A 26,443-nucleotide genomic window follows, 5' to 3' on the forward strand; every position below is an offset into this window, starting at 1 on the left:
GCAATTTATGAATGATAATAGCCATCAAAGCACAGGCCTTTTTTTTCACTACCTGCAGTGCAGTCACTTAAAATCAACACAGAAATTAAAACAAGTTTGACGCAATCTGTTTTTCAAGGAAATACATAAATGGAATATCAAAAATGTGTGTGTGTGTGTGTGTGTGTGCACGAGTGTATGTATGTCTTTGTCTCTTAAAATGATAAATTATTCATTGGGTTATCTCATCATATGCCCATAGGCAGTGGTCTCTGAAGACAAGCATGATAAAACCCTCTTTCTCTCATGCCGAAATTGACATTCATTTTTCCTTTATATCACCTAGTCTTGATTTATTGTTAAAGTTAAAGTCTCTGCTTAGAATAGTGAGTTTTCGTTATTTTAATTAGTTCCACGATGAGAGTGAGAGTCAAGAATTTTTAATATATTATTGTTTGATATCTGAATGAATATGTAGAGAGATTAAGAAAAGTTGTTTTAGACTGTTTATTGAATATTGTTGTTGATTAGTCTACTTCTTTCTTTTTTTTTCATAATAGTAATAATAATAATAATAGATCCGTAAATGTTTTAACATATAACAGCCATGTTACTTAAGAAGAGATGACATTATCTCATTTGGAATTTCTACCAATGAGCCAGGGATGAAGTTTTGTTAGATTTTTTTTTTTTCATAACAATATGTCATTCATCTCTGTATAAAAGTACAAGTATAAGAATAAAATTGTACAGAAAATCAAAATTACCGCATCAGTAAATGGAATGTTTGTTTTTTTCTCATGTACAATTAATGTATTTATTTGATATATGCAATGATGATAATGATAAACTTCTTACTTCACAAATGATGTGTTCTGTTAGTTGGTTTATTCACATATGAAATGCGTTTGTGCTCAAATTAATGGAATCATTAATAAACATCATGACATTTTTAACATAAAAAAGCTTCAATGAAAAACGATTATGATTGAATGACACTATAGACTGATTCATCGTTTTGATACATAGATAGGTCATCCATATTTGTTCACAACTGCTTCATACACCTTTGCAAGATTCCATGTTGAGAAACATTTATTTGGTGATTTTCAAAAAGAGATCAGAGGAATTACAAGTCAATCTAGAACATGTAGCGCAATATCCACTAAAAATACTTAAAGCGCTTTATAATGGGTCCCTAGCCAGCAGCATTTAACATGCAGGGCGAGACATGACACCTGTTTGGCGATATTACAATTTTTCTAGCATAAGCAATGCTGTTATAGGCCAGGTAGGCTACTCATTTTACGGTGAGAGAATGTGAGTAAAGAGCCTTTTCCAAGGACTCAAATATGCTCAGCTCAGAACAGGACTCAAACACTAGACCTTCTGGTCTGAAGGAAAGAGTCGTACCACTAGACCACATAACCTCATAAAACAGAGCTACGAGACAATTAAAAAGGAAGTTTTGATGTAGACCAACATGGCCACAGTCTTGTCAACACTAGTTCAATGAAATACGTAATTACAGTGGAATTCTGATAAAGCCAAGAGCACTGGACCAAAAAGATTAGTTGATTTTAATCAAGGCTGACTTTATCCATTATCAATGGATTTTAAGCGTATTCCACTATATATATTGAAAAAACTTAGATGCGGTAATTTTAACTAGTTTCCTCTTCAGACCATCTTTAATGCTTCTTATTTCTGTCTTTTCATATTATTTTCCTAGAGATTTACAACTTGGCCACATGTGACATGCAGTCGTCTGAAAGTTTAATTCAATATCAAACCGCTACTGCTGGGTGGGGTTCCTCTTAGTGTGGACCTGTGTGTGTCAGGATAAGACTTAGATGATCTCAAACCATGCACAATGATTTAGTATGCTTCTGGAATCTTCACCTGTTCCTTATTTGTGCCATTTCCCTTTGTCTTACTTTTCTTGTGCCCTGTCCCATTTTCATCCTTTTTACTTGCGCTGAAATGACCTAAATGTGTCACAAGCGCCGTAAAACCCTCAAAAATAAACAAACGAACAGCTACTGAATACAATCTCGGTCAGTTTAACATTTTTTAAGTTAATTTGCTATCATTATCATATACATGGGTGCAAGTGCAAGCAACTGGACCTCAAAAAGCCTGCAAGTCTACTTATGACCAGACATATAATCTGAAAAAGCCTGCAAGATTCACGGACTTACTAAAAAAATCAATCAAATCCAAATCGCAAAAAGCCGGCGACGTTTTTTTCGGTAATCCAATCGGCCGGCTGTAGCCGGCACTCTTGCACCCATGCATATACTCCAATTTTCTTCCCAAATCATTATATTTCTGCAATATTTTGTTTAGATCTTTGTAATATAGTCATCTAAATTTGGTATCATTTGAATAGCAAGTAATCAGGATTTCCACCTCCCCTGTATGTTTTCCAAGTTTGCTTTCTGTTTTTGCCTTGAAATGGGTTTTGATCTGGCCCTGGCCAGAGTCCTTGGCTACAACTACAAGGGAAACATCTGTATGGTTGGCGCTGAAGAAACCAATGGTCTGGTTGTATTTCAGCGGCGTCCTCATTGGGCGCCGGCCCATGTCAGTCGGGCCTTGAAATCGTTTCGGTGTGGTGCCATGATGACCAGTTCATCCAGCCCATTCCACTCCGAGATTGTTCTAATGAAGAAAGAATTTCTGTAGTTTTGTGTTCTTGTCTGTGGGATTTTGAAGCAGTTCGAATTGTTTGTGTCGTATCTGTCAATGGGGTTTTCGGTTATGTGGTTGGCGAAAGTGAGTGCTCGGATTTTTCTTTTGTTTGGTCGTGGCCTGAAAAAGGAGTCTGCCTTTATTGATGGTATTTGATCTGTTATTATCTTGAATATGAATGACAGACGGGTTTCTTTTCTTCTTTGTTGGAGGCTGATGAGATTTCTTTCTTCTAACATTTTTGTCATGCATCCTGTGGTTCTGCTCTTATAGTTCCCAGTTATGAACCGGACGCCTTGTCTCTGGACTCTCTCAAGTTTTTGAATATCCTCTTTCAGGTAAGGGTCCCAGGCAACTGCTCCGTATTCCAATTGTGATCTCACAAGTGCGAGGTAGGCGTTTTGTTTGCATGACTTTGGGGCGTGGCTAAGATTTCGACGGAGAAATGCGAGGGTGCAGCTTGCCTTTTGGGTTATTTTGTTAATGTGTTTCCTCCATTTCAAGTCCTTTGAGAAGGTGATGCCAAGGTATGGGTTATCGTCGACTTGTTTCAGGACGGTGTTGTTTAACTTGTAGGTCTCATTGTACTTTTTAGCTGTGCTGACTCCCATAGTGGGCAGGGAGGTACATGCTGTGTCTTCTATCCCCCCATACCCGTTTTCCAATTGTTTCCTGTCGTTCTCTTGGAATGAGATTACTTGGTTTTGTCCTGACCCTGACTGGAATTCCTTGGCTGGGAGGGAAACAGTCGAATGTATAGTTGTAGCTTTGGGAGATGATATTTTTTTCCTTGTAAATCATCTCTCTGTTATGCATTGTATTATGTTTAGTTTACATATTATATTATATGTTTGGTAAACATTTGAGTGTATTCCTCTTAGTTGGGACCTGTGCTTGTGTCTGGATGAGACTTTTAGGTATCTCAAACTAAGTACTTTGATAGTGTGCTCTTGGAATCTACATCTGATCCCTATTTGAACCAGTTCCCCTTTGTCTTACCTTTACTTTTGTACTTTAATTGTAATTCTAGAACTTTTTACTATCCCATTTTCTTCCTTTTTACTGGCGCTGATATGACCTTAATGTGTTGCAAGCGCCGTGAAACCCTTAAAAACAAAACAAACAAAACATAGCTGTGCTGAGGATGTAGCATTTGTTCGCGTTAAATGTCATTCCCCAATCATTAGCCCACTGTTCGAGACTATTCAAGTCCTCTTGTAGCAATTTTTGATCATTTGCATATAATATAGTTATATTTTGAGGGAGATAATTTTTTTTTTCCCTTGTAAATCATCTCTCTGGGTGGGGTTACCGACCTCCCATAGTGGGCAGGGAGGTACTTGTTGCGTCTTCTATCCCCCTCTATCTGTTTTAATTGCTCTGTTTTTGTCTTGGAATGAGATTACTAGAGTCCTTGGCTGGGAGTGAAACAGTCGAATGTATAGTTATAGTTTTTGGAGATGATATTTTGTTCCTTGTAAATCATCTCTCTTATGTAGTTATTTAAAAAATTCTTTACATATGATTTGTAAACATTTGAGTGTATTCCTCTTAGTGGGGACTGGTGTCTGGTTGAGACTTTTAGGTAATCTCAAACTAAGTACGAGGGCTCTTTCATAATTAACCGAAAAATGCCTGTAAAATCCGCGTTTTTTATGCTATCAACAAAATTCTTGCACGTGTTCATACCTTGACTCGTCCTTCATTTCTCTACGTAACAGCCAAGTCTGTCGACACACTTCTGCCAACGCCGCACCATGGAATAGATACCCTCTCGGAAGAAATTTCCGTCAAGGTTTTGTAGCCATTTCCGCACATGGTCAACAAGCTCTTCATCGACATCAAAGCACTTTCCTGCCAGCTCACGTTTCAGTGGCCCAAAGAGGTGATAATCAGATGGTGCGAGGTCTGGACTGTGTGGTGGGTGTGGCAAAATCTCCCATCCATATTTCTCTAGCCAACCTTGCGTCACTCGTGCTGTGTGGGGTGTAGCGTTGTCGTGTTGCAAAATGACCCCGTTGGTCAACTGCCCTGGGCGCTTTCTGCGGATGGCCTCCCTAAGCTTGTCAAGAGTTTGGCAGTACCTTGCAGCATTGATTGTTTCTCCAGGTTGTAAGGTTTCGAACAGAATAACACCACGACTGTCCCAGAAAACAGTTCCCAATATTTTCTTTGCTGACCGCATGACTTTGAATTTCTTCGCGACAGGTGAGGATGGATGTTTCCATGTCATCGAATCTTGCTTTGTTTCTGGGGTGCAATGGTGCAACCAAGTCTCATCACCGGTGACTATGCTGTCAAGAAAAGTCACATCGTGCCCTAGAAAGTCTCCACCGGCGTTGGCAGTATGCCCGTGAACCCTGCGTGAGCTCTTGTTTCTTCTCAAAAGTTCCCTGCAGATGTCCCATCTTTGTTCTTTATGATTGTCTGTCAATTGCTTAGGAACCCATCTTGCGCTGACTTTTCTGTAGCCAAGTTCATCAAATTCAATTCTATGGGCAGAAGTTTCCGAAATTTCAAGACTGCTTGCGATTTCATGAAGTTTCAACCTCCTATCTTGACGAATAAGCTCATCAACTCGCTTCACATTGTCTTCTGACGTCGCAGTTATCGAACGCCCTCTCCCTTCCCTGTCTGTCAAGTCGGAATGGCCGGCTTCAAACAAATTACACCAGTGATAGACTTGTGTACGGCTTATAACATGCTCACCATATACACTCTGAAGTTCTTTATGAATTTCGGTAGGATTCAGACTTTTGGCATTCAAAAAACGTATGACAGCTCTGATTTCCTCCTTTGACCAAGTTTCAAGGTGGGCTGCCATCTTTAAAATCGTCTAGAAATTCATTGTGCAAAATGATGCACTTTATAATTTCAGGGAATATCCGTAAGGAAATAAGGAATATCATGTTGTTTACAGAATTAAAAAATCTCCACTGGTTGCTGAGCAATGGGCATTCTTTGGTTATTTCTGAAAGAGCCCTCGTACAATGACAGTGTGATCTTGGAATCTACATTTGTTCAGTATTTGAACCATTTCCCCTGTCTTACTTCTTCAAGTCCTTTCAATTGTACATCTAGAATGTTTTTATTATCCAATTTTCTTCCTTTTAACTGGTGCTGATATGACCTAAATGTGTTCTTTGTTTTTATTTTTAAGGGTTTTACGGCACTTGCGACACATTAAGGTCTTATCAGCGCCAGTAAAAAGGAAAATGGGATAGTAATAAGTTTTAGAATTACAATTAAAGCACCCGAGAAATTGTAAGACAAAGGGGAATTGATTCAAATAGGAAACGTGTAGATTCAAGAGCACTTTATCAAAGTACTTGTTTGAGATCACCTAAATCTGTCCCCGAGGAAAATTGCAAATGAAAACCCAAAAAATTGCACCCAAAATTCCAAAAATTGCAAATTTAAGACGTTTTCAATAAACAGCGCACAATAATTTATACTTGCTTTAATTCTATGACAAGCACAGTCCACTAATTTTAGTTGGTATGTATTATACAGTATTGTGTCCATAAATTACATTGATATTGACATTGCATATTCAGAAAAGAAATATTATGCCAGGTATATACAGGGGATGCCACCAGGAGATTTTGAAAAAACCCCATAAAACAACACTTTTACACAGATGCATGGATTCCTAACATTTATGTGGTAGAAAAGCTCATAAATTTAAAAAAATATTATTATTATTATTATTAGTAGTAGTAGTAGTAGTAGTAGTAGTAGTAGTAGTAGTAGTAGTAGTAGATTATTAGTATTATTAATATCATTATTATTATAATTATAATTATTATTATTATTATTAATATTATTATTATTATTATCATTATTATTATTATTATTATTATTATTAATATTATTATTATTATTATCTTTATTATATTTCCAAGTACATCTATACATCATAATAATACAGTGGAACTCGGGGAATAACGAGGTCGAGGGGACCGACCATAAAAACTTTCTATTTCCGAGTTACATGAATCTATGTTTATGGTAGTATATTAAACACCCATAATAAAAAATAAATAAATAAATTTAAAAAAAAAAAAAAAAAAAAAAAATATATATATATATATATATATATATATATATATATATATATTATATATATATATATATATATATATATATATATATATATATATTATATATATATATTATAGATTGATGTTAGCAATAAAACTATTATTAAATAGCATCTTTAATAGTTTTGTGTGACGATGGCAGTAGTATTTTCCTATGTTTAGCATTACAGTGCAACCCCGATGTAACGACATCCGTTATAGCGACATTCCCTGTATAACGACATGGTACTCAGGTCCCATTTTATTTTACTATATATCATTAGTAATAAAAACCCCTCTATAGCGACGTACATTTCAGCAAAACCCCTGTATAACGACATTTCTGGTCTGACAAACCTTGAAGGTGTTTGTCTACCATGAAATTGTTCGTCACTATTACAAGTGGTATCTTCCATTCTATGTATGTTGTCTACTCGTAATAAGCCCAGAGCTAGTTCTTATTGTAGCCAATGAAAACGCTTCTTTTTCAGCCAATCAATAGTCACATTTGTACAACACCGCAGCCAATCAGAAGGCTCGCCTTTCACCAATCAGAAGGCTCGCCTTTCACCCAATGAATGCCTGTGACAGGTCAACACTGGACTGTTTATAAATCCTTTGTCCACTCTCCATTCATTGCCGGTCCCAAGCCCGGATAAACTACAAAGGGAAAATGGGTGTATACATTCACTACACAAGACCCAAAACGCCTCCTGATATACACACATAGGAAACCTCTCTGTAACGACATCCCTCTATAACGACACGTTTTCCCGGTCCCGACGATGTCGTTATATCGAGGTTGCACTGTATATGATTATATGTGACTCCAGAACATGGAAAATTGCAAAAAATTGCGGCAATTGTCGAAATTGCGAAAAATCGCGGACGCGTTGTGGCCGCAAGCGCCGCGATTTCCTGGAGGGACAGCTAAATGTCTCATCCTGACGGCATAGGTCCCCACGAAGAGGAACACGCTCAAATGTTTACAAATCATTTCTAACGTGAACAAAACAATACAGTGCATAACAGAGAGATGATTTACAAGGAAAAAAAATATCTCCCAAAACTAACTATACATTTGACTGTTTCCCTCTCAGCGAGGGCCAGGACAAAACTTAAGTAATTTCATTCCAAGACAAAAGACAGAAAGCATGTTGGAAAACAGACATAAGGAGATAGAAGACACAGTAAGTGCCTCCCTGCCCACTATGGGAGGTCCTGAACCCCACCCAGAGGATACACAATAGAATCCGCATAAAGTCAACTTTCTTAATGTCAACACCTCTTACTGATCCCAAATTTTCTGGTCTTGTTCTATGTTCCATTGATAATGGATAAAGTCAACCAATATGTCTCTGTACTGTCCGGCAGTGTTGATTTTATCAGAATTTTAATTTTTGTTTTTGTTTTTTTAAGGGTTTTACGGCGCTTGCAACACATTTAGGTTATATCAGCGCCAGTAAAAAGGAAGAAAATGGGATAGTAAAAAGTTCTAGAATTACAAATAAAGCACCCAAGAAAAAGTAAGACAGGGGAACTGGGAACAAATAGGGATCAGATGTAGATTCCAAGAGCACACTATCAAAGTACAGTAAAATTACTTTAAACCGAAAGATGCTAAACCGAAAAATACCTTAAACCGCAAAGAATTTAATAAATTGTACTCGTTTCTTCATTATCTTTGTACAAATTCTTCTGATGAACCGAAATACTTCTAAGCAGGACTTTCTTTAAATCGAAACAACTTGAGAGCACCTTCCCTCTTTCTCTCTCTATTTTTCTTCAAAAATTTGGGAAGGTGGCCACACATAATAATGCCCGGCAATATTAAACAAAGAGCGAAAGTGTAAGATGAGGGTGAGGGTATGGGTGGGGTTGAGGGCTAGACAAACACTTCAATCACTGCACTTGGCCATCACGACAATCGTGCAGACTGGAAAAGGAAGACAATGGGTGACTGGCAGGCGAAAAAGTAAGAAAGAGGGGGAGGTAGGGGTGTATCAGGATGTTCTCGCTCTTGTGTTGATGCTTTGGAACTGACTGGATTTTCAACACGACAATAAGGGGGGGGGGGGGGGGGGGGGGGGTGTAGACAACTTACCATTGACATGCCATTTCATTTCCACTTTGTTTAAATGTGTATGTGAGGGTGTGAAAGGGGCGGGGGGGTTCTATGTAATTAGGCCTTTGAACCTAATGGCTTTTCAACAAAAGAGGGGGGTGTAGTAGACAGCTTAGCAATGACATGCCTTTTCATTTTCATTTCACTTCACCTCTGAGTAGCTGCGCATCATTCATTATCAATTATCACACACAAACTTTTGATCTTATTTTAGCTTTACATTTTACTTAAAGATGTTTAAAATAAAGCACTGTACTTATTATACGTTACAATAATTGAGCAAGACGGGGAGATATGTTAAAAAACACGGTATCCAGACTCAACTTTTTCAACAATTTTGAATGGAAAAACAAAACCCCAAAAATATTTTTTAAATACATCCAAAAAAATATAAAAATAAAATAAAATTTTTTAAAATTAAAAAAATTAAATGGTTACCAAGACGGCATTTATTCAACAACTTTGTTTAAGGGGAAACAACCCGTGTTGCCATTAAATGAGCAATTAAATAGTACCACCCTTGAAAAACATCGCAAAACGGGAACTTGCTTTAAACCAAAATGTCTTTAAACCGAAATGGTTTAGAAGGTCCCCAAAATTTCGGTTTAAAGTAATTCTAATGTAATTAGTTTGAGACCACCTATAAGTCTCATCCGGACACAAGCACAAAATCCAACATGAGGAATACACTCAAATGCTTACATTATAAATTCAAAATAACAAATATAATAATACATAACAGAGAGATGATTTACAAGGAAAAAAATATCATCTCCCAAAACAATAACTATGCATTTGACTGTTTCCCTCCCAGCCAGTACTCCGGCCAGGGCCAAAGCAAGTAATCTCATTCCAAGACAAAGACATAAAGCATGTTGGAAAACAGATACAAGGAGATAGAAGAGACAGTATGTATCCCCCTGCTCACTATGGGAGGTCAGGAATCCCACCCAGGAATTTTAATGTGGAAGATCCCACCCATATTATTTTAATTGAAGCTGGACAAAATATAATTTTCCAACATGATAATGCACTTAGTATAAGTATGAAGTTTTTAAATAATGTCCCATTCACTGATCCTTGGCCAACTGTTTGTTTTGTGTTTTAAAGGGTTTTACAGTGCTTGCAACATATTTAGGTCATATAGGCGCAAGTAAAGCGGAAGAAAATGGGATAGTAAAAAAATTCTAGAATTACAATTAAAGTTAAAGCACTCAAGAAAATAAAAGACAAAGGCGAATTGGTTCAAATAGAAAACAGATGTAGATTCCAAGAGCATACCATTAATGTACTTAGATTGAGATCGCCTAACAGTCTTATCCAGACAACAGCACAGTATCCCGATAAGAGCAACACACCTGAATGTTTACAAAATATGTTCAAAACCAAAAATATAACTGAGTATCAGTACATAACAGAGGCATGAATTACACAAGGAAAAAAAATATCATCCCCCATTTTTTTTTTCTCAGCCAAGGGCCAGGACAAAACCAATTAATCCATTCTAAGACAAAGACAGAAAGCATCTCAGAAAACAAAGGGGATAGAAGTCACAGCAAGTGACCTCCATCCCACCACGGGTGGCCAGCTGTTTTACCTGATATGAACCCAATCTCTCAAAAACAAAAAATCCAACTGTTCTCTGAGAAAGACTCGGGCAAGGCCAAGGAAATAGTCCCATTCCAGAACAAAAACATAAAGCCATCTAGCAAAAACAATACAAGAGATAGCAAAGTTAAGGTCCACTGAAGACTCCGTAGGCCAAGCAGGGTCATCTTTTTCAGAAGTCCATCCCAATACCATTACAACCACATTAAGTTAAAAAATTTGAAAAACTAGAATACATTTTCAAATTGAGGATTTATTAAACAATATTTTACATCTGTAAATCATTAATATCACTTTTATGACAACAGATTTACTCCAAGGTAGGTAATAGTAATATGGACATAAAGCTATGTGAAAATTTAACAAATTTTCCAAATCACTTTTTTATAACCAATGCGCAATTCATTCACATATCAGCAATTATCAAAGGAACAAGAAATTCCTCATGCTCCCCAAGGCAGCAGAAAAGTCTTAAGAGCCTCTATACTATTAGAATAAGTAACAGCAACAAAATTGTCTAACTCCAACCCTAGATATAATAATCATAACACTTATAAAATTGTGTGATCATTAGTTGTTTTATCACTTTATATTGAATGGCTCTATGTACCATCCATCTTCCATTATCAAGATTAATTTCCATTACCAGTAATATATAACTCCTAAATCAGCCACTGCTTCAACTTTTTTCTTAACACTTCCTAATAGATCAGTAGTCTTTTTCACTTACCAGTTAAATTTTAGGATAACAAGTAGATTCAATAACGATAGTCTGAAAGTCCCTCAATAACAATACTATGCATATTTTACCTTACTGTTGCCAGCAACGTTTGTATGGCATAACGTGATGTGAATGCATTTTGATAGTTTTGATTTATCATTGCTTTCTTTCAATTAAAAAAACCAGTTGCTCAGTCAATATATTTGGTAAATGCCAAGTTGAGACATCACAAGTAAAATAATTCCAGATCTTACAAGGTCAGATATGAAACTTGAAACAGTCCTTTCATTTTATACAGCAAAAATCACACAAATCTTAACACAATAACACACTCTTCACTTGACCCTGAAAAGAACCTTCCTCTGCATTCTGTGTTGAAGTTCTCCCCTTCGCAGCATCAAGGCCAAAACTTTGTAAATTGCTCTCTCCGAGTATTTCTGTGGGGAAAGAAATGTGTCAAAGAGAAATATCAAGAAGGTAATTTACTCACATTCTCTCACCATACTCAGGTGTAAAATTAGTACCTGGCCGTTAACAGCGTTGTCTTGTCGGAAAATTTGTAATATTGCCTAACAGGCGTCAAGTCTCATCCCACATTTTAAGTGTTGTTGTTGGCCAGCGACCCAATGTAAAGCACTCTGAGCACATTTAGCGGATTTTGCGCTTTATAAAAGCTCAATTATTTTTTTAAAAATAATGATTAAAGACTTTGAATTGTTACAAAATGCATAGTACATATATTTAATACCTCCCTGCCATAATTATGCAAGCCTTGCTTATCAGAACTGACCTGTGGGCTAATCAAATTTCAGGATATTTTGACATGTGACCACCAATGCATGGCCATCTCTTTTGGACATCACAAATTTAACCAGGATATATAATGTCTTGACCTATCAAACAATTAAACATGTATGCAAAAATATCAAATGAAAAACCTAGACTATCTCACCTGTCGTGTAAAATCTTGTACAATGGCATGCTCTGACACTTGTGACCCAATCACAAATCTACGTTTGATCTGCTTCTCAATTCTACTTAGAAGTTCCTGGTCTTCTTGAGTTGTGAAACCCTCAGCACCTGAAAGACATTATAATATTGATACAAAAATGAGAACTTCTGGTTGTCATTTTTGTAAGAGGAAAGAGCAAATCTTTTGAGAATAGATTTCCTTGATAGCCTATTGAGTCATGGTTTTCGACTTTTGGTCATTTCCAACACTAAAAAATGACAATATAAGTGGCACAGGTTAATTTTTTTCCTTTGATTACAATGATGAAAATATTTCAATTAAAATAAGGCTTTAACAAAATAATTGTTATGTGGTCATCTCTACATTAAAATAAGCAGAAAGGGATACATATTCAATTCTTATCTCAACAGATTTATGAACAAAATAATTTATTGCAATACATTTGCACTTTTAATCTAAAAACAAAAGTAGTTACCCATGTGCAATAGTGCATGTCTTCCATAAGATGTATTTTTAAGGATATTTTATGGGATAATTTTAAAGTAAAGGGAATGATCGAGGTCTTTTTCAAATTAAACTACTTATTCGGTCAGACAGGATTAATGTTAATAAATTCATATAAAAATATGTTTGAATTTGAAAATCATTTTCTTCACTCAGTCCAAGAAGTAATAAGAGTTCATGGCCATAACCTAACTTGATTCATTTCTAAAATATAAAGATATTGCGAGACCAAATTTCCTGCATAAAATGGAAACTTGCCACCCATGATTGCATGGGTTCCTTAACAATGAACAAAATAAAAAATAAAAATTGTAATCCACCTTCCTATATAATATGTATGGCTAGACAGAAATTTGTGATAATTCATCCAAAACAAAAACAAACAAAAATTTTCTTTTGAACAATACATCTTATAGTGTTTGAGGTTTCCATTCTTCTCTCACTAACATCTACAAAAGGAAAACAATGACTGTCCATATAGTAATATTACCAATCCAGACTATCCATACAATGTGAAATTTCTAAAAAAAAATTTTAGAAAAACAAACCTGCAAGATTGCCAGATGTGGCAGCATCCAACGTGGAAACTTGAAACAACCTTAGAGCCTCATCTACATCAGCATCTGTTGCAAAAGGAGCCAAACGCATTTTGGCTTGAGACTCAGCAATTCGAATAATAGCTTCCAGTTGTCTGTGAATTTTGAATAAAAACCATTTTATACAAAATGCTGCAAAGAAAGCTTCAAAAGCTTATTGGTCTGATTTCTAAAAGTTTTTGTTTTTAAGATCCTTATATTACATCATGTGTGTCAACACTCAGACCAATGCTTGGATATAGCAATTGCTTGGAGTCAATTGCAGAAAAAGGCAATTTATTCTTGTGGAAAATGTCCAAAGACGTGTCATTAAGAGGTTGCTAAACTTTGATGTCATTCAAACATAGATTTGATCTCATTGAAACTTCCATCTTTGAATAAATGAATAAGAAGTGACATGGAAAATATTATTGATTAGTTAATCAATTCAAAATATTCATTCAATGCTCTTCATCAATACATCAAAACTCATTTATCTTTATATGAGTCAATGTACAGAATAATATTAAACCAACCACGAAAAATGCCGATTACTTTAATAATTTTAAAAATTTAGTTCATATTGAGCTTCAGAATTTCATGTAGATTTTGATGAATTGTTATGTTGGTCAAAATTCTAGTTGAATAAATTAATATTAAATTAATTCTATAATTTTTTCCAATGATTATGGTATGTAAAGATCTGTAATGATACAGGGCACTAGGCAGTGTCCTATCAGCTATAAAAAAAAATTGTATTGTTTTGTTAAAATGAAGACCAAGAGAGTAAAGGGTGTACTAATGGAAAAGTTTGACAATCATTAAAAATGTGAATGTAGACATCTTTTTGAAAAGGATCGCATATCACAGAACTAACTTAAGAAAAAGCGCAATTCAAAAATAATTTTTTTTTTAAATAAATTAAATTCTAAATTTTAAAAAGGTAAAATATATCCACAAACCTGACAGTGATGGGAATGCTGACTTTCTTTCCTGTCTCCCTCTCATATTCACTGGCACTGTTCCTCATGAGAACATAACGGTTTTTGAGTTTTTCAGCTGCCTCCTCAGACAATCTTGGACCACATTTACTGATGAACAAAAATAAAAACAATTTTCATTACTATAATTTCATCCAAAAAAATTTTTTAAATAGTTTGATAAACAAGCTGCTTTATGAAAACACTGCCTTTGAAATCAAGAATTGTTCCACATTCATAATTAAGGTAAGAGAGCAAAAGTATTGAAAATTAGTTTCATTAGAAAAAGAAAAATATAAAAGAAGAGGGAGGCTGGAACATGAGCAGAAATTATTGCAAAATAATTAAATGCTGCTATTTTGTAGACTTTATACCTAGGTGAATATAATTTTAATGTCTACCATTCACTCCGATAATCCAAATTTGAATTTATCTGGATTTATTTTAGTCGTAAAGCTCCTTGTAGAAAGTACAAAATGTCATTTCAAGCAGGGCCCAGCAAATTTGAAGTATTTATCACATTAACAGTCGGAACAAAAAGGTGAATAAATAATTACCTTATCAAGAAATAAATCAAAATTCACTTACTTTCTACAATAGGCAATATATTTCTTCAAAGTAGCCAGAGGAATTTCCCCCTCCTGGGATGCCTCTGACCTTTGTAAAGCATTAAGATGAACATTCATCACATGCTTGGCCAAAGTCTGAAATAGAATCCAGAGAGTTTGTTGTTTATTTCTTTAAAATTTACCTCACAAAATAGTCTCATCTAAATGCAGTCAATTCTGAAAATCTGTAAATTGGACTAAAGAATGCTTTAGACTCAGTTGAACGAGCAATATCCACTAAATGTGCTCAAACCACTTCTCAAGTTATTAGTCAATGGTACAATAAATAAATATAAAAAATTTAAAAAATTAAAATTCCCTTTACTCATCCCACAGGGAAAATTTGTCTCTGCTGTCTTCTCAAAATATTAAACAGCTGTGATAACTAAAACCTGTCATGATTAATACTCCTCCATGCCAATTATTCCAACATTTATAAATAACGTTAATAAATTTTCAATAATATCATACTGAACCTTGATCACTATTTCTGCTGACATCATAAATTTGATGTACTATCTATATACATTCATGAAATACCTAGATGATGGACATCTAACAGAAGAATGTAAATTTTTAAAAATATATATATATTGTATTTGATACTCATAAAAACAGAGCTGCCAACCCCATCTGATGAGAATGTGTACAATGGGACCTCAAAATGGGGGAGATTTCATAAAAAATGGGTACAATCCTGAAATCGACGGCAACTGGGCCTAAAAGGAAAAGCTTGAAACGGACTTCCGGGCTAACGATGAATATTCGATTTCATGATATCGGACTAAAACAATAGGAGCGAGTTCACTATAGAATAATAGAGCAATGAATTGGTATGGAGTACAAATTTGAATGATCCAGTAAGCTTAAGATAACAGCGATACGAGAAAACTGAAGTCACTTTGAACACTGAAAATGGGTACAATCTTGGGGGAAATGCATACAAGCGTACAATCACTGAAAATGCGTACAATTCCACATATTTTGCAGTAGGTTGGCAGCTCTGTAAAAATTCTAATTTTTTTTATTCGTTTCATTATTTACATACTATTCATACTTATGGTCATTTAGAACCAAACTTTTGTTCCTGTTATTCTTCCAGTTAAAGGAGCCATGAAAAGGATCTGTGAAATTTTAAATGGCCCAATCCCTTGATAAGTTAACTATCTACATCAGTAAACACACCATATCTCTGTGTTCATCATGCTCGTCCTTAACAATGAAGATCATGTCAAATCTTGACAGGATGGTTGGCATGAAGTCTATGTTTTCTGCACCTTTGATGTCATCCCACCGACCAAATACTGAATTAGCAGCAGCTAAAACAGAACATCTTGAATTCAACGTAGTTGTGATGCCAGCCTGGGAAAGAGAGAATGGGTTTGGTAGGTATCAAAACACATACATAATTTGGACCAAAACAATAATTCAAATATTTAATTGCAGGAACTTTAAAATTGAAATTGGATGTCTGCATCTTAATTCATTTTTAGGTCTTGGGGTGCAACCATTTTACTAATAATGTAACCTACCTTTGCTATGGAAATGGTCTGTTGCTCCATGGCCTCGTGGATAGCCACCCTGTCATCTTCCCTCATTTTGTCAAACTCATCAATGCAGACAACACCTCCATCTGCTAGTACCATAGCCCCTCCCTCCATGACAAATCCACGCTGTATGAAGGAAAAAAGTAGTCAAAATAAATCCAAAATCATAACAAATATCAATAGCAATGATTTGTCATCATAAGGCAGCTATTAACCACCTGATCAAACTTGGACAAATGAGAAAATATAATGTCTGGTTCACCAAGATCAATAATGCATGCAACTTCTGAATGTTTTCACCAACACAAATATTGGTGAATAATAACCACTTTGACATGAAGTGTATAAAGAGAAGGGTGAATGTTAAAATTCATAAATGACTGATTATTTCAGCTAAGAAGCGTTTAAATGGAATAATCTAGTCTGATGACATGCTGTACCATGTAAGTAAGGATCTTTCAGAAATGGCAAACTAACCGAGGCAGGATCTCTCATCACAGATGCAGTCAAACCAGCAGCACTACTCCCCTTGCCAGATGTGTATACCTGGGAAGATGACATGAACAAAAATAAATATCATAAAACTAAAAACTTTAAATAGTATTAAAATTGGTTTCAAAACTGACAGGTTGGAATATAAGAAGACTTAACAACTGACACCTCACTATCATCAATTTCAGATTAAGTTAACAATAATGGAATCGATAATAATAATAATAATAATAATAATAATAATAATAACAGTATTAATCAAGTTCTAAACCAAAGCATTATAAAACAATGAGACCATGAAAAGAAAATCAGAAAAATGAAACTTCGAACAATTTCCTTTGTATTTTTTAGATTTCTTTGTAAAATATATCACAAGAGGTTTGGTTTGCTTCGGATATTTTTATGCCATCCATGACACTTTTAGGTAATTTCAGCGCCAGTAAAAAGATGATGGGAGAAATGGTATAGATCTAAATTAAAAGTACCAAAAGATAAAAAAGAGACTGATTCAAATAGGGAACTATGAAGGATACCCATAAATGTTAACAAAGTATAACAGATATAAACCTAAAAAGTATATTAACCCATAACAAAATAATGATTAACAAAGAAAGATGTTTTTGTTTTTGTTTTTAAGGGTTTTACGGCGCTTGCAACACATTAAGGTCATATCAGCGCCAGTAAAAAGGAAGAAAATGGGATAGTAAAAAGTTCTAGAAATACAATAAATCATCCAAGAAAAGGGAAGACAAAGGGGAATTGGTTCAAATAAGAAACAGGTGTAGATTCCAAAAGCACTCCATCAAAGTACTTAGTTTGAGATCACTAAAAGTCTCATCCAGACACAAGCACAGGTCCCCGCTAAGAGGAACACACTCAAATGTTTTACAAATCATATATAATATAAAGAAAGCACAGTGCATAACAGAGAGATGATTTACAATGAAAAAAATATCTCCCAAAACTAACTATACATTCGACTGTTTCCCTCTTAGCCAGGGGATCTGGCCAGGACCAGGACAAAACCAAGTAATCTCATTCCAAGACAAAGACGGAAAGCATGTTGGAAAACAGATATAAGGGGATAGAAGACACAGTATGTACCCCCCTGCCCACTATGGGAGGTCAGGAACCCCACCCAGAACAAAGAAAGAAAAAGTATTATCTTTCATAAGACGACTAAAATGACCTATTCAATTCATTTGACACAATAGCTGGAAAGAAAGAAAAGAGCAAGTAAAAAATAAATTATATATAAATAGCAGCAAAAAGCCTCATTGTTATGAAATAGTGCAGACTTGCCTACTTGAAAATCTAAAATTTCATAATTTTTAGGAGAGAAAAATCATAGGCACTATAGTTAACTTTTAAAATCAACAATTTACCCTCCCAAAGATTAAATAACACTTAAAATCCTTAAAATCATGTAGTCTGGCTTCAACTTTCAAAATCAATAAGTTTTAACAACTTAGGGGTGCTCATGACATTCTGAAATTGGAGCCAATATTTCGTAATTCTACCAATTTTCTTAAAACAGTAGGCAGGTCTGATAGTGAAATAATACTGTGTTAAATGAATAAAACATACAGCAATTGGAGAGCATCTTTCCACAAATTTGAGCAACTGTGACTTGGCCGTACCAGGGTCTCCAAGCATAAGAATGTTAATATCACCCCTCCTCGTCAGACCATCAGGAAGTCTATTCAAAGAAAAATTTCAAGTGCAACTATGATTAAGCTGTGGTGTTGCTTTGTGGTAATGATATAACAGTGGTGGTCATGGTGAATTTTAACTTTTGCTTTAATGGGTTTTAGGGCGCTCGCAACATTAGACTCATTTCAGCGCTAGTAAGAAGGAAGAAAAAGAAATAATGAAAAAAATTTAGAATACAAGTAATGGTACCCAAGAAAAAGAAAGACAAAGGGGACTGGTTCAAATAGGGAACAGATGTAGATTCCAAGAGCACACTATCAGTATTTAGTTTGACATCACCTTACAGTCTCATCTTGACACAATCACTGGATCCCACTGAGAGGAACATACACTCAAATGTTTACAGAGTTTATTCAAAACAGAAAAGATAACTAACAATACGTAACAGAGATGATTTACAAGGAAAAATTAAAAAAGTCCCAGAACTAATACTACAATGGTGCATCAGAAATAAAGAGACTTTTCAAATCTGTTTTTTCTCCACTCTAAATAGACTTGTTATAACGAGAAAGGGTGATCAGGAATAACTGCACACCATGGGATGTCAAAGGACCCCACACCCAGATGGTCATGATGCTGATAAAGAAGTTGTAGTAGCAGTAATGAATAAGCAATGACAGCGACAATGATATTGTGGTGGTAATATGCTGCAATGTCATGGTGTTGTAATGATGCTGTCGTGATAGTAGTAGTGATAATGATGCTGTGTCAAATGATAATGAAGACCCATAGAGCTGGAATTCATTTCTATTTCTGTATCCTTAGCACCCAGGATCAATCCTTTGCTTGTGAGACAGTTGCCTTACCACAGCTACCAGGGGCCCCTTACAAGCTTCACATATTGGTAAATTTAAATGTTTTATGTTGCTTTTCTCATACCACTATTTTATTTCTCTCAGCATTCTGATTCCAATCAAAAATCAGTTGAAACACTCTGGAATAACTATTCCAAGTCAATAAGCATAATAAACAGAGAAAAATAAATACACAAAACCACACACTATCACATAAATAAGAGATGGGTACTGATTGAAAAGGGGAGTGTATCAGTTAACACCAATTATTTGTTCCAAAAGTCAAAGGCGTTTGAAAGATTTAAGTTTGCATTAGCTTCAAAGAAACGGTTTATGGTACCTAAGACAAAGTCAACTTCACACACAAAGTTAACTCTAAGACCAGGGCAGGGGCATGGAAGGGAGAACAGAGACAAAATATACCCTACTTTGAGTGCTCACATAGTTGTGATCAACAACTGAGACTCTACAACAGTAACTAATATGAAGCCATTACCTTTTCCTTGCCCCTCCAAAAAGGAGACAAGCGATGGCCTTCTTCATATCCAAACTACCAAAAATAGATGGAGCCACACTTTTAGCAATTGTTTCATAGATGTTCGGTGAAGCTGCCAAACGCCGTAGGTCTTCCTCCTCAATAGGTGTCAGTGTGTTAGTAGATCTTCCAGTGCCATCTGTATCTACCTTGACCCCTACCATACGGAAATAGGGAAGCCTGATGCCAACATTGACCTTGTCTCTTGTATTTCTCTGCAATGGAGATAACAATTTCATTTTTTAAAGAATTTTATAATAGATAGGATAAGCAGGGAGAAAAAATACAAAACCAAAAGTCAGAAATTTTGTGAAAATTTACATTAAATAATAAAATTGAGGCAGTGTAGTTGGTGGTAACATATCTCTATCTCTGATTAAATTACACACCTTATAACAAATTATCCTCTAAAACTTTGGCTGTATCTAAAATAAAATCATACAGGGACAATGAACGTACCTTTGGATTGGCAGTTTTCTTGATGGAATAAACTCCAATAATGGTGACTCTATTACCAGGGACAACTTTATCACACAGATATCTGTGTAAGAGAAACATTTTGAAGATAGTTACCTAAACTCAAAAATACAAACAGTCATTATTCACAATTTGGTGAGAAGCAGACCAAGACTTCAGATAGAAAATGCAGAAGTAATATTTGCTAAAATAAATATTTTATTAAAGAAGATTTAAAAAAAAAAAAAAAAAGAACAATGAAACATGGAATTCGAATATTTAAAAACATAAGCAACTGAAACAATTTATTTTTGTTTTAATATAGCCATGAATTCAGCATGGAGTGCTTTAATCTCTCTGATTCAGTACATTGGACGAGAATTTTTGTGGGAGAATGTTCACGTCTAGATACCATAGATGAGTATTTCCGCAAATATTTTCTGTCTCATTTATATTGAAACATTTGTATAAGTCCAATCCATATTATTCATAAGACGATGCATAGTTTTACGAAAAACTTGTGATGTAATCTGTGTAGCATGACGGATATTTCACATTGACTATTCTTTTATACAAATAATCCATCATAGCTATTACTGTTTTAAATTAAGTAAATCACTCAACTGTTTCTTAAAACTCTCCAACTTTATTCAACTAGTTACATCTGATCATTTTATCTTTATCACACACACACAAAACAGGAGGTAGGATCAATCACGAAAAATCTCAAAAAAATCATTTTCAATGGAATAAATGCCAATTTCATAAGTAAATACAATATTTTAATCTATCAACTAGATGCTAAAGAAATAATCAAATCTGACAGTTTTGTTTTAACAAGAGAATTAATCAACGTCTAAATATGTTGCCGGTTACCCCAAAGACAATGCTCAAAATGACAGATGACTGCAGAGGGAAAGTTATCAGTATTGAAACAGTTAAATCTTTTTGTAGGTCTTTTTTTTTTTTCTCTCTCTCTCTCTTTACAGTAGTAAACTTATTCATTTGTTAAGTTTATGAACTATTGCTGTGATTACTTTCCAAAGCATGACTGATGTTATACTTGTCGGAATTTACTCTATATTAAAAACATGGTTTGCTAGTTTGTTAACAGTTTACAACAGCTCACATGAGTCGGGTTGAAAAAAAAAAATCAATAAGAATGCAGTCAACATTTATGAATAACTTTCAGAATACAATTTTTTCAGTTTTTTTTTTGTTTGTTTGTTGCTTTAGGTCTCTTCCAACACAATTGAGGTTATATGAGAGACCGCTGAAACAAAAAAAACAAGCAATCTAACAAAAATAGTACAAATGTCAATCAAAAGCATAACCTAAAGATATCATAAGCTAAATTATAAATAACCAAGAACAAACAGGCAGAGGATTTACAGGAAAAAAAATATCCCCTGTCAAAAATACAATCACAAACCAAAGAAGCAGGATAGGCTAGTAAAGAGAAGAAGAAACGACATCACTATCGGATCGTACACCCATGCGAACATCATAGGTATATGATTCAAGGGTGATGCTCCCATCCAACCACCCGCTTTTTCAGTTTTATTTCAGTACCTCTGATCATCTAACCATCCACAAATACACACCTGTCAGCATAAAGCTGTAAATGGCGAGGCATCTCTCCATTGGGAACATCCTCTGGTGCTTCCTGAAGCTTTAAAATCTGGAAATCATTACATTTACACTTGTCTGGGATTATGAAGAATGGATCTATAGGACATTTGGGCCGACCAGCTTGCTCTCTGAAACATAAAATAATGTTGATCACTTAACAGGATTCATTTTTTTAAAAATCCTTTCAAACAAAAAAGTTAAAAAAAACAAAATTGAAAATCTAAACAAAAATAAAGTCTTTTTCTTATTCGAACAACCTAGACTATGATTTTGGTACAAATCTAAAACCTTACGTGTTGCATTTACGTGGCATGGCATATCCTTCTAGACCAGGTTTCACCTGGATGTTATTGATGACATTAGCACAGCTTCGACACTGGATGGCAAGACGAGTTGCCTTTGATTTGATAGCAGATGCAGCAATCACAATTCCAGGGATCTTCACCAGGCGTGACATTTGGTCAGACTGAAAATCAAGCAATCAAAAATGTCTCAAATTGTATTCTTTGTAAAAAGCTTTTCTGGCTTAAATTCTTTGACTTAATTTTATTATAAACACGCGATCAGAATATATGCAATGCAATAATCTTAATCGTTTGGTGTAAGTGTGAGAGACAATGTACAGCGTGGATTGCGGTTGTGCAACAGATGTGCATAAAAACGATCCATTAAGATGCATCATCAACAAGGTGCAGAAAAACACTATGTACCTTTAAGTCTCTAAGTCCACAAGCATTTGAAGCAGATGTCAACATAACTTGGATGTCTTGAACTTCTTCTTCTCCTTCAGGTCGAGGTCTTGTAATTTCATCTGCCACTTCCTTGGCAGCATTTTCAAACTACAATTGAAATAAAATAATGAAATCACTATCATAATGCAATTAGTCTTAATTTAAAAAGTAACAATGGCACATATGTTATTGATTTTTTTTATCGTCACAACCTATATTTGGTATTAAGTTATTTTTCACACAAGGCAAGATTTAACCATTTTCTTCAAATGTCAAATTACATTGCGATTGCGTGGCCATCACCTAATATAATGCATCTAAGGTGGAAACATTACCTAGTTATCAGGTGAAGACACCAAAAGGCGGGGAGAAAAACTGGAAAAGTTTCAAGTAAAAAAAATCAAGATCTACCCATGACTTTCTGATTATGATATCTCCCAAAATGTTTTTATAAAAGTATAAAAAATAATTTTTCGGGGGGTGTTATTTTGTTTGCTTTGATCTTGTTTTAAAATACAACCCTGTGGATTTGTGATGCATCCCACGTTCCTTTCATAACAATCAAATGTAATTATGCATCTTAAAACCATCATCATTTATATGGACTTTCAACTAAATTATCTTGAACTGTGGAAACCATCTTAAAAAACCCGCCTATTGGGTGAAAACCTAATCAGTTTCTTAGGATGTGAAAGGGATGATAGGTGGAGAAGAGGGCACTGAAGAATGTAGGTGGTAAGATGTAGAGTTTTACCCAGTAATTTCTGGAAAAGATTTCATAGCCTTGTTATGTTTTAAAAAGCATTAGAATCAACCCGTTTTGGATTAATCAATTTTCATCATTCTTTTTCTTCTGGGCAGGCAAAAACCGATTGGCATAGGACAAGGCTGTGTCTGCTTAAATGAGTGTCTGTCTACATACAAACAACTTTATTAAAAAATTGAAATATGTGCATAGACAATGACTAAGATATGTCTTGAAAAATATCTTGAATATATGTTGTATTCATATATTCAGTGAAAATAAAGATTGTGGATTCATTTTTGGTTTTTCTAAATCTTGTTATTTTACAGATATTGAGGCTATGTGGTCTAGAGGTATGCCACTAGCTTTCGGATCACAATATCCTGGGTTCAAGCCTCGTTCAGCGTATAGTTGAGTCCTTGGAAAAGGCTCTTTACTCACATTCTCTCACCGTACTCGGGTGTAAAATGATCACCTTATAGGTGCTTTGAGCACGTTGAGTGGATATCACAGTGTAATAAAAGCTCAAGTTTTGTTTTTTTAAACCTTATTGCTTCACCAAATAAACTTGCTATTGACATTTTAATTAAGGTTTTCTAATGAAAGTGATTATAAGTAAAGCCTCAAAGTTCTCAAAATACTTTTTCCAATGAACTATTAAATATTACCAAGGGCAGGTGTTCAGAAGGTTCTTTCAAAATTTTGTCAGCCAGGGATTCATCAAAACTCCCAACATCATCCAAGTCAACATCTAACCAGTATTGTTTTAGATTGTACTGTCGCTTTAACTGGTCTCTGCAATTCAAATACATCAATATTATAACTTTGTTTTTAGGGGTTATACAGCAACCCTTTAAGGTCCTTTAGTAAAAAGGAAAATGATAGTAAGTAGAACTGGCCATCAAGTAGCAAATAATATTTGAAGAGATCAAAGAAGATCCAAGAACAAAATATTTCTGTAGTTCGTCTAACCACTTCAAAGTCTCACACTGACACAACAAGAGGATCTTTGTCAAAATGGGTAAACTAAAATGGTTATAAAATCTGCATTAAGGTTGCCAGGTGGATAAAGGATTGCCCTTCTGCCAGAAAACAAGTGTTGAAGCCTTACTGTCCCTTCTCATGTTTTCTTTGAGCAAGAAACTCAGCCCCTATTACTCACTTTGCAGCCATGCACTGTAGCAATGGATATGTTATTTTGGTCTTTTCTCAAGAATCCCCCCTCAAAAATTACCACCGTGGATGAATAAAAGAAATTTTACTTATTTACCCTACAAAATTTTGTTTCTGCATTACGTTAAGCTGACCACAAGCAAAAATAACAAGTAGTTGTAGAAAAATAGATTTTTGGTCATCACTTGTTGGGACCTCAAACTCAATCTGAAAAAAATTAACTTTACTTTAACTTCAACGTCCACTACCAATCTTGGGCTCTCAATGTTTTATTACTCAGATTCTGACTTTGAAATGGGAAAAAAGTACTTCATTTAGGACTGATCATGACAGAGACAGTTGAGGATTATGTCATAATAATAAGAGGATTCTGAATTCTAACTCAGTAAGGACTGCCTAGCAATAGTCCTTCAGAGCCGGAATGTATCCCCAGTTAATAGTGTTAAACGGACAATAGCATTTGCTTACTACAGTCCACTTCGGATAATCGCAACACCTTGGGATCAACAAAAATGTGATTCACCGAAGTTGAGTTTACTGTCCACTATTGCAACATTTTACACAAATATGATAAACTCAACCAGTTGTTGTTAGTCCACCAGACTGTGGAATTTGATTGAAATAAAAACTATATGGCAGCCCTGTAGAGGTTTTGTCACAGCTTTGATTGGAATAGCTTTCACTCTTTTTTTCTCAACATTTGTAAGAGTCAAAGATATTAGCCGTGATGACAGACAGTAAACTTTCACCAAACTCGTTGGTCACAATGCACAGTTGTCAATCCCAAAACAAAGGACAGTTTCTCTTTACAACTGTCATTGTCTACCTGTTGTCAAGACTATGCCCAGCCCCTTCGTCTCCTATTTAATGGCCACAGATGACATTACAAACCCATACTGCAAAATCTCGCCCTCTTTTGTCTGTAATAGAGTGGTGACACACTACTGCAGCATTAAATCTGGCTCACTCTCGATTCTTCAACCTGTCACGATTTCATCCATTTTGTTTGATTTCTTGAATTTACCACCTTTTGAGGGCGAAAATTTGTTGCGATTAACCGAAGTTTGTTGTAATTAACCAGTGGCTTTATATAGAATTAATTCCGTTTCTTGGGAAATGTTGGGATTATCCGGAGTGGACTGTACTACTAACTACTACTACTACTACCCTTTGAATAGGAGGACGGAGGACGCTAATTTTTATATTCAATTCAATTATAAAGTAAGTTGTAAAAGTAGACAATCTAGATTAGTATTAGGTCCTGATCATCATTACAAGCAAAGGCAGAGCCAAAGAGAAGCATATCTGTGGACAGAGCACCATATAAGATGCCAGTGAGTTAGAGTCAGGGAGTAGATGAGTAGAAGTAGAAGTATAGATGAGCATAGCAATAACAAGTAATCTATGTACTTAATAAAAACAGGCACCGGGGAAAAATGTGCATATTTTAATCATGAAATGAGACTGGGACAGGATACAGACCTGTATCGATATGAAAAGTTTCCTTCGTGGAATTCACGAATGAATTGCTTTAACCGACGTTGCACCTGTTGTCGGTCGATTTGTTGATCGTCAGCTTGCTGAGAATCACCAAAGTTATCACTGTAGAAAATACCTGCGTCATCGAAGCCGGTCTCCATTATTACTTTAATGACAGTGTTAGAGTTGTGTAATCTGTAAAATTGCTATTTCAAATGAAAACTCGACCGATGGATAATTTACAACTTTTTATTCAACAAAAGGTGTAGGGCAAGCCGATAGCAGGAAAAGTTATTG

At 35.1% G+C, this 26,443-nt stretch overlaps 1 protein-coding gene across 1 annotated transcript in view; it reads right to left on the reverse strand.

Moving 5' to 3' along the window:
- Positions 1-10,725: 10,725 nt before the first annotated feature.
- Positions 10,726-26,443, reverse strand: part of LOC144973126 (DNA replication licensing factor mcm5-A-like) — a 15,938-nt gene continuing 220 nt past the window's right edge. Inside the window, exons 1-16 of the mRNA XM_078915195.1 lie at positions 26,150-26,443; positions 24,163-24,289; positions 22,729-22,857; positions 22,312-22,484; positions 21,991-22,146; positions 20,390-20,471; positions 19,892-20,145; positions 18,476-18,587; positions 16,874-16,942; positions 16,382-16,522; positions 16,035-16,211; positions 14,830-14,945; positions 14,224-14,352; positions 13,235-13,377; positions 12,162-12,289; positions 10,726-11,646 (exon numbers count right to left, since the gene is read on the reverse strand). The exon at positions 26,150-26,443 is cut by the window's right edge and continues 220 nt beyond it. Of these exons, the coding sequence (XP_078771321.1) occupies positions 11,545-11,646; positions 12,162-12,289; positions 13,235-13,377; positions 14,224-14,352; positions 14,830-14,945; positions 16,035-16,211; positions 16,382-16,522; positions 16,874-16,942; positions 18,476-18,587; positions 19,892-20,145; positions 20,390-20,471; positions 21,991-22,146; positions 22,312-22,484; positions 22,729-22,857; positions 24,163-24,289; positions 26,150-26,307 (2,196 nt within the window). The 5' untranslated portion in view covers positions 26,308-26,443 and the 3' untranslated portion in view covers positions 10,726-11,544. The remainder of the gene's footprint in view (positions 11,647-12,161; positions 12,290-13,234; positions 13,378-14,223; positions 14,353-14,829; positions 14,946-16,034; positions 16,212-16,381; positions 16,523-16,873; positions 16,943-18,475; positions 18,588-19,891; positions 20,146-20,389; positions 20,472-21,990; positions 22,147-22,311; positions 22,485-22,728; positions 22,858-24,162; positions 24,290-26,149) is intronic.

Source organism: Berghia stephanieae, chromosome 1 (assembly GCF_034508935.2).
Source record: "Berghia stephanieae isolate SIO BIC M18660-M18661 chromosome 1, UCSD_Bste_1.3, whole genome shotgun sequence".
NCBI lineage: Eukaryota > Metazoa > Mollusca > Gastropoda > Nudibranchia > Aeolidiidae > Berghia > Berghia stephanieae.